Genomic DNA, 13,990 nt, shown 5'->3' on the forward strand with positions numbered 1-13,990 from the left:
TGAAAAATGCTTAATGGCTTATTGGTGTTTTCAAAAAGCCAATAGACTAAAATGTGTTTGGCAATCACAAAAATCTTTCTTATTTAGATTTTTGAAAAGGTTGAAAAGCAGTTTCCAAAAGCCCCAAATCATAGCTTTTCAAAATAGCTTTTGAAACAGCCAATAAACCAATAAATATTTTTCAAACTCAATCCCAAACATGCTCTAAGTTCAAGACACATATGAGCTCTAACCATATTTTGACTTGTACCAATCAACATAGACCAACAGAAAATAAATAAGCACTCAAAACAAGTACACATTCGAGCATCATTAACCAACTCCTTATAAAATCAACATTTATACATCTTAAGCCAAGGCTAATTTAGTCGGAATCCAGTCCAACGTGAACCTCTAAACAAAACAATTTACCTTCATGGGTAACCATTTGTTGATGTCAACTCACCATTTATGTTTATTTATAAGGATGCATAAGTAATCTCTGTTGATAATGAATCAAATGCCGTAATGTCTCAAGTTCGAATATGATTATAGTCAGTGGTGGGCTTTCGTGTGACGAGTTTTCTCTGAAATAAAAGATAATGGGGTTGGGCTATCCATTGCTGTCTGCGACCACAGATGTATGAGGTCGTATTTTACCGTTGATTGCCCAAAGTAAAAAAAAATGACAATTGGCATGTAAATAATGAAATATTTTGTTAGATGAGATAATTTTAAATGATAATTAACATTTATTTAAAAATGAAGTATTGAAGAATCGTAAGTAGCAAGCAAACCTGAAGAATTGAATCGTTGTTGCTGTTAGAAAAGAAAAAGAAACCCTAGATTTGATATGATAGATAATTAAGCGATATTTTAGGGACGGTTATTGTAACAAAGTCTTTTAAGAAACAAACAGAAAGCAATTCGAGTGGATCCGACTAATACATCATCATCATCATCATCATCAATGGAAGCGATCAGGAAACAGGCGACGAAACTCAGAGAGCAGGTTGCCAGGCAACAACAGGTATGTATGCTCATTGATTGACTGATTCTGATTATCATTTCTTTCTTTCTAGGATAGTATGTATAGTAGTAGATAGATTTATTTAAATATGAATGAATGCCTGTCTTAGACATACACACACAGTAATCATAATCACTGTTGCTTCTTATATTTATTTAGGCTTTGTTAGTATCATTTCTCCTAGTTTGCACACTCCTCAAATGCCAATTTAATATTCTCTGACCCTTCATTTCTTCTAATTTCCAATAGATATGAAGCTGTTTGCATCCCAAATTCAAACTATTTTTTACAAGGACCAATTTGGAGTTCCCTTTGGGCGACTTTTGATATGAATAGATGAACATCATAACTAGACAGTCATATCCAAAGATAGGTTGCTAGGGTACTTAAGCATCCTATGGAAATCTTGATTGGTGGATTTGAGTACAATCAAGTCATGCTTAATCATTCGTTTGTTGCTAATTTCTAATGCTAAAACTCATTTGTGAGGACCATATGTAATGTTCAAGTAAGAAGATTTTGATGACCCTATTACATAATTAATGAATCAACAAGATTATATGGGAGTAGGTTTTCTGTACATTTGGCATAATTTTCCTTCAATAGTTGTGTGCACATGATAAAAAAAAAACAAGAATACTTTCAGTAGAAATGGAGTTTATAAAGAGATTAGTGGTGTCCTTGACGCTTAAAGCCTTAAAGAGTTACTTTAAAAGAACTTTATACAAAAGTAGGCATGTTAGAGACTTTTTTTTTTGTAATTCAACACTCTGAACTCGATATTTGTCCACCAAGTTATACGTTGTTAAATGCCTCCTGGTCTTGAAAGCATTGTAAGTTATTTATTAGCAGCATTTGAACCCCCTAATTATCTTATCTGTGTCAACTATTCATGGTTCTATCAGAATAGTGTGCAAAAATATTCAGAAATAATACTATCATGCCTCCTGGTCATTATAGTATTATTTATTTAAATCCCTTTGTCTCCTAAGTCCTATAAGGTAATTGGTCTACATATATTTCTGTATCTTCTGTAGTTCTGTACTATTATATGTGGATCGAATTTATTTGTGCTATTTGATGTCTACAACTTGAGAAACCTCAAATAGCATGCTTCCTATGATAATATAAACAACTTTTTCAAACACAATTCAGGAACTAGTCTAAATTGCGTATTGCCTTTTTATTGTTTGGGTGATTGCAACTGCTGTTGTAGCATTTACTTGGCATACACCACATGGGTTGCTTACCCTCGTTATTATATTCTATAGTTATAGGTATAACTGTAAAATCATTCTCAATCTTTTCCTCCTCATAACCATCCATGATCAAATTCATAAAAAAAAGTGTTTTTGCAGGCGGTTTTCAAGCAGTTTGGTGGTGGCTATGGCGGTTCTGACAATGTTGTCACAGATGAGGCGGAACTCAAGCTTCATCAGAAACTTGAAAAACTCTACATTTCAACACGTGCTGCCAAGGTTGCTTTCATTCTTAACATTTCTCAACTCTGATTAACAAAAATAATACTCTCCTTACAGTTTGCATCTTTTTCTGACTATCAGCATTTTCAAAGGGACATTGTTCGTGGTGTTGAAGGGTACATAGTTACTGGTTCCAAACAAGTTGAAATAGGTAAGTTTTTTTTTCAACCTTAGTTTAACTCATAATCTGGATATGATTCACATATATGGTTTATTTATAAACAGGAACCAAATTGTCTGAAGATAGTAGAAAATATGGTGTTGAGAATACATGCACTAGTGGTAGTACACTATCTAGAGCTGCAAAAAACTTCTCAAGAGCTCGTGCCCATATGGAGAAAGAACGGGGAAACCTGCTTAAATCATTTGGGACACAGGTTTGTTTAATGCATGATTTCCCCCCCAACGCTATATGTGTGTGTGTGTGTGTGTGCGCGCGCGAGTGTATGTTTGTGTGTGTGTGTTCTTTTTTTTTGATGTCATAAGATTGTATCTGCCCTTTTAGAAAACAAAAGTATAATATACTGTTATATAGTATATTATGTAAAAATCAGTTACTTATAACATTATAACATGTTTCACTAAATAAACAGAGAGAACATTATGAGATAGGATGATAATATTGTTTTCCTATTTGTTTTATTCAGTGAAATAAACTGATATATTTGATTTCCTTAAGGTTACTATAAAAATGAGGAAATATTATATTAGTGTTATGAAAGCATAAATACAATATGTTGGTTTTTAAAAAATTTATATTAAATTATTTTCACTCATACACCCATATATATATATATGTGTGTGTGTGTGTGTACTGTATAGGGTGAGGTTCATTACAAAAGACCAAATTATTGCGTGAAGTGCACATTAAGAATAAACCTAAATCGTTTTTTTTGTCCCTAAGTTTGGTCAATTATGAGACTTTCGTCCTAAAAGTATTTTTTGTGCAACTGGACCATCGAGGTTTCCCACTTCTTGCCAATTACGTCCAAATCGTTAACTCCGTCTATTATCAAAGTTAACTCAGGGGCATATTTGTCTTTTTAGTCTATTAATTATTTCATTCTGTTTTTTAATACTTGCCAAAATCCCGTTTCCACTTTCTCTCTTGGGATGAAGAACAATATCCATCTTCTTCACTGAAATTCAGGATAATCGACCCCTTTGTAAATGCCCCCTATTTTTGCTGGAAAGTTAAGAACACCTGTTGTGTCTCCGACCCTTTGTAATTGTCTGCCGGAAAAAAGCACCATCCACCGCCATTGATGAACAAGCCTTTAATCTCACAGTTGAAAAATTCTGGTGCCCACCACTGGCAACAGGGCAACACCACCGCAGTAGCCCCGTCATATCCTCCACCTCTATTCGACTTCCCGACCGAAACCCACACCCTCACAGAGTCACAGCCTGCAACACCGCTCCTTCCTCCCCTCTATGTTCGCCGGAAAAAAAAAAGATTTGTTGTGGGAACAAATGACGCGACGAAAGAAGAGTTTGTTGTACGAGATTCTTTGCCGGAGAAACGAGATTGCATTGGGTTTCAGATCCGAGTTTACCCCATTGATGAAAGAGTTCATTTTGCTGGTGTCATTTCTGGTGGATTTGGTAGTTTACTTCTTGTTCAGATCTGGTGGTCAGTGGGATGTCGGTCGGAGAAGTGGTGACGGCGGTCTTCCGATGGGAGGAGTGGTGGCGTGCTGGCTGTGTGGTGGCGGTGGGCGGTGGCTAAGATTGTCTAGCGGTGGTGATAACTTGGTAAAGTGAAAATTAGGGTTAGAATATGAAGAAGATGATAAAAGACCAAATGCAAGGTATGGGACTTGTCTCACATCGGTTGTATGGGCAACTGATATAGGGTTTATAAGCCAAATGGGTTCCCTCACCTATCAGACTAGTCTTTTGGGTTGAGTTCTTCTGTTTGGTTTGTAACACATACCTTAGTGAAAAGTCAGTTTTACCCTTGACTTAACAATGGAGTTAACAATGTGGACATAATTGGCCAGAAGTGGGGGTTGCACAAAAGAAACTTTTTCGATGAAAATCGCATAATTGACTAAACCTTAGGACGATTTTGGCAATTTACTTTTTTTTTAATCAATAGTTCGTGTGTTTAAAAACATTTGCTTCTTACATATATGTCTCTGACCATTAAACTAATTGATGTTTTTTTTTCACCTTTAAATGTTTACCTACACGTCTGCAGGTTATATAAATAAATTAATAAAAAAGATGAATAAACATTGCAGTTAATCATTTTCTTGTATTTTTACGTTTTTTAAAGTCGTAAAATTGAATGATTTATGTTGTTCTTTCTGTTCTAACAAAAGATTGTTTTCTGTGTAGAACCTTCCGTTGTATATATACGTGACTGTGTGTGTGTGTGTTATATCCTTGTAATTATGGCCAATTTGTGAGTAGGTGGCAGAGCCGTTAAGAGCAATGGTAATGGGAGCACCACTTGAAGACGCTCGGCATCTCACTCAACGATACGATAGAATGCGACAAGAAGCTGAAGCACAGGTTTATCATCAATTGCCTTTTATGCTCTTTCATTAATCGTTATATGAATTATAATAATAAAACTTCTATTTAAATCGGGTAGGCCATTGAAGTTTCCAAAAGACAGGCAAGAGTTCGAGAAGGGGTGGGGAATCCCGACATGATTATGAAACTCGAGGCAGCCGAATCAAAATTACAAGATCTTAAATCCAACATGGCAATATTGGGAAGAGAAGCTGCATCAGCAATGGCTGCTGTTGAAGCTCAACAGCAGAAAATGACCATTCAGAGGTTAATTTCCATGGTAGAATAAAGCTCTTTGCTTTAAACTTTTTTTAAAATGTTAATTTATGTCTCATGAGGTGGTATCTGAAACTACTTTTTCTTCTTCGTAAGATTGAGTCAGAGCGTGCATACCACCAAAATGTTCTTCAGATTTTGGATCAGCTTGAAAGCGAGGTATGCAATACATTTTTTTATTCTTACAATGTCAATATTTGATGACCTGGCAACACATTTTGTCCTTGTTGAGATTTATAAATAGTTTATGTACTAAAATGACTCCAAACTATATAATATGGCATTTTAACTATAGCCATTTGGTAGTCTGACTTTTTTGGAAGTTTTAACTTAGAAGAAAATGGGCTGGGTATTGGTAATCCTAGTCCCATACCCATTGAGCACATGCTACTTTTTACCTGTTGGGTTCGTGGGTAATTCCTGTTTGTATCGACCCGTTTGAACGTTTATGATCTTATGTGAATAACAATTATTTGTCGGGATTCCCATTACTGAAAACGTGATCTTAAACTCACCCCCAAGAACTTATTTGGAATATTAAATACTTATATAATCCTAACTATTCTATATTTTTAATAATTTTAAGTCTCAACATCTTTATAATACTATTAATTATACTTTTTAGATTATATAATAAATTAATGTATTTGGTTTTGATGCGGGTAAACGGGTATGGGTTGGTTTTGGGTAACTGCGTGGATATCACTTCATACTAAATATATTATAACTAATCCCTTACCACGAGACCCAGTGTATACCTGAGTACTCGTCCCACTACCCATATCTCAAATGTTTCGGGTTTTCCTGTTTGGGATCGGGTTTCCTGGCATCCATACTTTTAACCTGTTGGGTTTGGATTTCTGACCCATTTGACATGTTGGAGACATATGACCCAATTGGACCTTTCTATGTAAATGGAATGAAATCGCCACCTAGAAATGAGAGTGATAATGAATCTCTATATGACTATTATAATAAATATTTTGCTAATCTTCTCAAGAAGTGAGATTTCTGAGTGAAACAGAGGCTGCAAAACGGGTCGGGTCAAATTTGATACCTTTTAGTATGTGCCAATTTTTTTTTCCGGATTTTTAACGTATTTTAAGTAATAATATATTAAGCAAAAAATAAAATTGCATTGTTAAACTAATAGTCTAATTGATTATAAAAATTATGATCTAAAGTGATTTGGAGTTTTGAGTGTTTGGGAACACTATTCTCAAGTTCCAACCCATTTAACCCGTGACCAAATTCTACTTGTGACTGGTTCACTACCCCCATTTTCTAGCAAACACTTTTTTTTTTCATAATTTCTTGATTTATGGGTTTGGGGCGATATGCAGATGGTATCCGAGAGACAAAGAATTGAAGCAGCTCCGCCTACTGCACCAGTGGAAACACCTCCGCCTCCGTCATATGAAGAAGTAAATAATGCCTTTACGTCTCCGATGCCAAACGGGTCAAATGATGAGTTGGACTACTTTATAGGAGAGGTACCTAAATTCACAATTGTTTATCAAATTTTAACCATAATAATAATATTTAATAGTAAAAGGTTTTAATATCGTTTATCCCTCAGATGATGCACGCATTTCATGCTGAGTCTGATACGGAGCTCGGTTTGTCAGTTGGTGATTATGTCGTCATTAGAAAGGTAAGCATATCAAACTGGGCAGGTTGGGCCGGCTAATGGGTCACTCATTTGAATTGGGTGGCGATGAGGGGTATTTTTGGAACAAAAGATATTTTATAGATTGATTAAGTGATTAATTTTTTAGGTTTCTAATAATGGTTGGGCGGAAGGTGAATGCAAAGGGAAAGCGGGTTGGTTTCCGTTGGGGTACGTTGAAAGACGAGAACGCGTTCTTGCTAGCAAGGTAACAAACATCTTTTAGGATTCACGTCTTTTTGGCGGGAGGTTCAAGAATGTTATTCCTATACGTTTTTGGTCCTCAAATGTATAACAAAGAAAAGAAAAATGAACAAGACATGCACATGCTATTGTTTTAACTGTTATATTTTCGTTCTTATACATCTTTTGTTTTCCCCTGATGTACATTATTTCGATTTTCGTCTTCCTCCGGTTTTGCAATGAAAAAAAAAACAAAAACAAAAAACAAAACTTGATATTTAAGTCTTGGCTAGCAATCGCTCAAGGACATCAAGAACCATGAATATGCTTGGAGGTTTCGTTTGTTACAAGGTCAATGCTTGTTTTGGTCATGTTTTTAAACCACTTGTAAATTATGTCGATAATTAACTACATGGTTGCATGCTTTAAATGCCCTGAAACTTAAACAAAGACAATATAACCGTATTAAAAAAATGGGGTGGGTCAGGTCAGGTTGGGCAAGGTAACGAGCCAACTCGTGACAAAAATAGGCACATGCCGTGTCAAAAAGTGAATAATATCACACAATTGATTAACAAATTAGCAGTATGATTACAACACATGTTTCCATATATTCAAACCAGAAAACACATGAAAATCCCAAACAGGTTCTTATAATGAATTAATGATCATCATTTTTAAGAAGTTGTAAAACATATGTTTACCGGGAACTTAACATTAAGATCGAAAATGGGTTTTAACTTTTAGGTTTTCAGTACAATGCTTGCCATTATATGTTGGTTCATACATTGTGGTTTCTTCAAGGAGATGAACCGTTGTTTTTGTGAACAATGTTTTTATTATTACCGAATATACTGTGACTCCAGTTGGTTCGGTGCTCACCCACAAACAAGGCCAGGGTCTGAACACCGAATCCTCCCTCATCCAAGTTGTTTTCTTTTGAAACCAAATCTAGTAAGCCCGTGTGCTTCCTCAGGAACCCGATAACATTTAAATATCTATTTAAAATCTGCTATTTTAAATATATCTCCACTTCAGTAAACTAAGAATACTGAGATCTATCTATTATTAATTTGGATTGTATTCCTTGTATTTATGCCCATTGTAACATTCTATTCAAAGTGCGGGTGTTTATATCATTCTCTTATATTTATTTGAATTAATGGCAAGCTTATTTCATGCCTTGACATCTTTGGAATTACTATAAGTTATTGAAATATATTCATTGATTTGTGCATTGTATTGCCAATAAACAGATTTGTATACAATAAATATTTCAATAACTTATAGTAATTCCAAAGATGCCAAGGCATGAGATAAGCTTGCCACTAATTCAATTGAATTAATGAATATTTATCTGGATTGTTAATATCTATGTGCTCGAACTATTGTTTTTTTTAAAGCTATATGTGCTCAAACTATTGTTTTTTTTTTAAAGGTATATGTGCTCGAACTATTGTTATTAAGATTTGGTTTTTTTCAATTATTCTGAAGACTGCAAGCAATAAATAGAAATGCTGATGTTGATTTTGAGAGTATAAACTAGTTGCTAATTTGCTTAATGCATAATCTTGAAGGCATAATAATTAATAATAGTTGCATTTTAACAAATCAATCAAATATAACTATCCAATCATTTTAACCATCCTAAGGTATTCAACAAGTAATATAATCCTGATATCTGTATCACAACGGCTTTTCCAAGAACCTGAACCTCAAATTATTGCATCATACACCTACATAAAAATGATCATGGAATTCTCAGTTACATTTGTAGGTTGGCAACAGGTTTGGGTCAAAACGGGCCAGGTCATGCTGATTTGATTTGCAATTCTGTTTGTCAGGTATAAACTTTCTATAAGTAGATAGTGTGTGGGATTAATGTGTTAACTACGATTATACAAAACAATATTATTTAGGGACTATCTATAATTTCTGACATGACACGAAAATAATCAAGTTTTGGGCTGCCATGTCTAGCCTGTTTAACAAACGGGCCGTGCTTGGGTTCACCTTTTTAACCCACTTATGACATGTGTAATCCGCTTATTACAACCCTCCAACCCGTTTACAACTCCCATTTACAACCTGGTTGACCCATTTAGGCAACTTTGACCTTGTTGACCCGTTCAACCGGTTCCCCATTTAGCTTTACTTTTTTTACCCGTTTCAGATAAAAACACAGTCCAAATTGACCCGTTCATAAGTACCTGGGCCAAATTTGTGGCTTCTAAAATGAGCACACAATAGAAGTTGGTAGTTTACTACTAAACATGCTTACTGATTTTGTTGGGTCGAGATAGATACGCGTAAAGAATTGCCAGTATAACGATAACAAAACCAATCTGCATTAAGATCATGGTATATATATTGTTAGCAGGAAACAGATTTGGTTGACTAAAAAGGTCAATTAAGGAAATCTGAATTCTCACCAGAGCTGGATAGTAGCACAGCCCGTCACAAGATAAGTATGATTTCCTGCAAAACACAAGAGTAAATTCAGCTAATATGCGAACAGGCGGGGTCAAACTGGTCAAACGGGCTGAAAAGTTCACAAGTGCATTCAAAATGCACAAACCTCATAAAATCCTTTTGTTAAAATAACTATTTGTATAATTTAATAATAATAAAATACAAAAATGCGTTTGTGGGTCTGAGTCAACACGTTACCGATGCTAAACTGGCTAGGCTTGTAAATGAACCGAACGAACATGAACGGGTCATATTCGTGTTTGTTCTTTCGTATAACTTTAACTAAACAAACGATCGAACACGAAAAATTAAACTTATGAGGTTTTCTTGTTTGTATTTATTTGTTAAGAAAATGAGTGTGTACGTGTTCGTTTACGTACATTTGTTATAGTATAAACGACCGATTCACGAACATCCAACATTATAAAAGTAAACCAAGGGTTTCAAAATATGAATACTATTTCAAATTAATATTATTGATAGATAAATTTGAATGAATATTCCAAATGAACATATAGAACGATTATAAACGAACGTAAATGAAAGAACAAACATAAACGAACAGTAATCAGCGAACATAAATGGCACAAGCGTAAACGAGCGAACGGGGCATGTGTTCATTTTGTTCGTTTATGAAATAGACGAACATAATGCTGAACGTCTGGTTCATTTACCCTAAACCCTAAGCCCAGCCGAACCAACCCACCCGTCGTTTAGCATATCATTTACATTCGTTTGACGTACCGTTTGTCAAGGGTGCCCGATTTCCTGCAAATCCTTTGTATAGCCTCTATCCTGCTGATTGTTGTATTGGCATTTGGATCCTTCATGTTAACCTGGTAAAAACAACAATACAGAAATAAACCTATAGTATTTCAATAAATAATAAAATATAAGACAGATTTAAGAGACATTATTGTAAAACTGATTCATACCTTGGATCTGAGGATTGATGAAAATTCAAAGAAAGCGCCATACACGTCTGCCATGGTTTTTGTTCGGTCGATTATTTTTGCAGTAAGACCTACAAATGAGAGCAAGAAAATTAAATAATTGAACATGAAGAATGTGGCGAAAGAAACAGTAATCTTACCGCGTCTAAGTTTAACCACACCTCTAAAAACTTCAACGTTGTTGTAGCATAAAGTCAGTGTTCCAATTGCCATAATCTGATACAACATCCATCACTTGAATCCATTATAACATCCACATACTTTTAGTAACATTCATAAAACTGATCATAGATATGGCAAAAGTTGCCATTTCTGGAAGCTTTCAAACTACCAAATATACTTTGTGAGCAATGTAGGATAAATAATTAGTGGAAAACCTTCATCAAATAATAAATCACCTGTGGTATAGCACCAAACTTGAAGATTTCGGGATCACGTAGGTTGGACATATACTTTAAACAATCTTCAATATGTAGTAGCGCGTTTGTCACCATTTCATTCAGACACTGAACAGCCTTTAATGAATTTTCTGTGTGTTTCAAGTCCTCTAGTTTATCAATATATTTACTCCAGATCTGTTGAGGCCAAAAGATACGCGGCTTGGGTGTCTCGTTAGTGTCCTCAAGGTAATCTCTAATGATGTTTGTTTTCTGCACCATTAATACAAAGCTCAATCAATAAGCTTTAGAAGTGACCAGAAACAAGATTATTTAGTTATTACCTGAAGGAATAGGCCCATTGAATTGGAAATAGATTCGTGAAACAACATTTCTTTTCCTGAGGCATGAAAGAGCTTTGACAACCCTAACCCAACAAGTCCCGCAGCGTAATGGCAATACTCATCATAGTCTTTAATCGTATCAACCTAATCAATAATCAAATCTTCACTAAACATTTTAACTATCAAAGGGAATTTTTTTTAAAGAATGCATGCACGATGATGCACAGATATGCATTGAGAAAGATATCAAGGACAGATATGCAGTTTCATTTTGAGAAGATCAGATAATGTATCCTTCAAAGTTGAAGCAATGATAACATATAAATATATGTACCTCTTTGAATACAAACTTTGCCATTCCTGCACCCATTTTCATGGTTATATCCTCAATCGCCTCCTGATAGCTACACAATTATGTTAATATGCATTAATCCATCAACTTAAAAGAGTTTAGAATTCAATTAACATAGTAGTTATATAAAAGGCAAAACCACCTATCATTAAGCTCCAGAAAAGCAATGGAAACATGACAAAATTGGTCCATGAGAATCTTGTATTCCTTTGTACCACCTTTTATATATGAAGTAAATCATTTATTTTTCTAGAGATGTAAAGAAATTAATTAGCAGCAATAGGTTCAAATTTCCAATCAGTATCATAGATATGGCGATGAAATTCCATCAGAATTGGTATTTTAACCATGGTATCCAGGCTTGTATCATCCTCTGCCCAACCAAAATTAATTACTTGATTAAAAAAGTCTTTTAGAAAAATAAGCAAACATTAATATTCATAACTGAGCATACCAACAGTGTCTAGGGCACGAAGAACCAGATAGAAAACACATACCTGCATCAACAGAATCATGACTCCTTTCAGCAATTCATTATAAAATGGAAAAACTTAAATATCAGATGAACAGTGACAGATTATTTATGTATTGGAGATTCTAACTGAAATCAATTTTTTTTAAGTGCGTCATCATGTTAACAGATTACTGTCTTCCCAATAGCAATATGTAGCAAATACAAATATAATTATGCAAATGGCTGCCTACAAGTCACACATGTTAATATTTTTAACTTAAGGTATATATGTGTGAACCCTCAGATGAGCAAAAGTGAAATTGCATTAATTTTGACGTTATTTTACTAATCTCGTGAAAATAACGTTAAAAGTGGCGGAAAGTTAATCAGGCATCATGTGGTGGCGTTGATAGTCGAAAGACAAGGGTACATGCATCAATCAGCCAGTGTCCCGATGGTTGAGTGTTATGTGCCTTAGTCCAAGGCTTGATGCAAAACTACTATCGAGCCGGGGGTCTCACCGGAAGCAGCCTCTCTATTCCTACTGGGTAGAGGTAAGGCTGTCTACATCTTACCTTCCTCAGACCCTACTATAGCTTTGCTATTTGTGGAATTTTACCATAGCTTTGCTATTGGTGGGATTTACTGTGAATACGATAGATTATGATGTTTGAGTGTATCATCATCACCAGCCAATGCCAGTCATCTATACTAGCTTAATCATTCAAACTCATCCACATCAACTTATAGAATTAAACAACCACATCACTTAAACACCAAAATGTAATGTTTCCAACCATATGATTACTCCATATATAGCTAAAAACATTAACAGATATGACCAAAAGAGAAAACAATAATATCAAACATGTATTCATCATGCCATCAGTATCTTAAATAAATTCACCGCAACGCACACAGAATAATAAACAATATGCCACGTGTAGATGCGTATCAAATCTTTGATACAATCAACTGAAGCATTCACATTTCACAATACGTGCCCTAAAGTGAAAACTAACGGAAAGTTGATACAACGTAACGTTGCTGCAACGTATTGAATTCATGCAATATTCATGATCCACAAATCAAACGTTTATTTGCAAATCGTAATTCACAATTAAAACCAATTTTCAATCCATAAATCATTAAAAAACGTAAAATCATATATCGATTTCATGCGTTCACATGCACATGCACAAAATCCACATAATTAGCGAATAAGGGAAGGCATGCATGCATAATAAAATGAAACTTACAGCGTCACGAAGCTCGGTTCCTAGCATTTGAATAACGAGAGCAAAGCTTCTTGAAACCTTGTTAAGCATGGAATAACAGAACTCCCAATGCGGCTCGGTGGGGATCTGCGTCTCGGCCTGCTTGGCCACCATCTTGAGCTTCAACAACCGATACAGATCGTCCGGATGCTCGAACATCTCCTTTATGATTCTCATCCTTAATCAATCAATTACCAATTTGCAGATCGGAATATATGTATATTGGATCGATGAACATGAATTAATTTTTCTCTCTTTTTTGCTTCCTGTTGGTTGGGAAGGATGATAATAATAATAATAGGCTTAGGCCAGCCAGCCGTTACAGTTGTGGTTTAAATGGTTTGAGCCTAAGAATGAAATGAAATGTACGTGGATATATGTATGAAAATATTGTTACATGGAGGAAACGGTTGGATTTTATGGACCGGTTCGGTAAAGACAACGCAACTGACCGAGTTTTGACCCGTTAGAGTTACATCTAGGGTAACGAGTGCGAAACCCGCTTAAGTTAGTTAACCGGGTATGACATAAATTAACGAGATATTATGAAACAGGCTTTTGGGAACAAGAGATGAGCTTGGTGGCCCGTATTAGCTTAACTAGTTAATTTATAAACTAGT

At 35.1% G+C, this 13,990-nt stretch overlaps 2 protein-coding genes across 2 annotated transcripts; one reads left to right on the forward strand and one right to left on the reverse strand.

Annotated features, from left to right (window-relative positions):
- The first annotated feature begins 949 nt into the window (after positions 1-949).
- LOC143615541 (SH3 domain-containing protein 2-like) lies at positions 950-7,383 on the forward strand. Its single transcript, XM_077088642.1, has 10 exons — positions 950-1,009; positions 2,368-2,487; positions 2,572-2,641; positions 2,716-2,867; positions 4,909-5,010; positions 5,093-5,293; positions 5,386-5,448; positions 6,633-6,782; positions 6,869-6,943; positions 7,068-7,383. Exons 1-10 carry the CDS (start codon positions 950-952, stop codon positions 7,182-7,184), a joined length of 1,110 nt encoding a protein of 369 aa, XP_076944757.1. The 3' UTR covers positions 7,185-7,383.
- A 2,025-nt stretch (positions 7,384-9,408) lies between these two features.
- On the reverse strand, positions 9,409-13,547 carry LOC143615542 (squalene synthase 2-like). The gene is made up of 12 exons (XM_077088643.1): positions 13,353-13,547; positions 12,094-12,136; positions 11,927-12,012; positions 11,782-11,861; positions 11,622-11,691; positions 11,288-11,431; positions 10,965-11,216; positions 10,707-10,782; positions 10,549-10,637; positions 10,358-10,449; positions 9,574-9,619; positions 9,409-9,486 (listed from the first exon to the last, which is right to left on the reverse strand). The coding sequence occupies exons 1-12, from the start codon at positions 13,545-13,547 to the stop codon at positions 9,409-9,411; spliced, it is 1,251 nt and encodes a 416-aa protein (XP_076944758.1).
- Between the last annotated feature and the right edge of the window lie 443 nt (positions 13,548-13,990).

The sequence above is a fragment of the Bidens hawaiensis genome, unplaced genomic scaffold (genome assembly GCF_021521415.1).
Source record: "Bidens hawaiensis isolate Kalapana, Puna unplaced genomic scaffold, B.hawaiensis_p1.1 tig00043517_1, whole genome shotgun sequence".
NCBI classification, from domain to species: Eukaryota; Viridiplantae; Streptophyta; class Magnoliopsida; order Asterales; family Asteraceae; genus Bidens; species Bidens hawaiensis.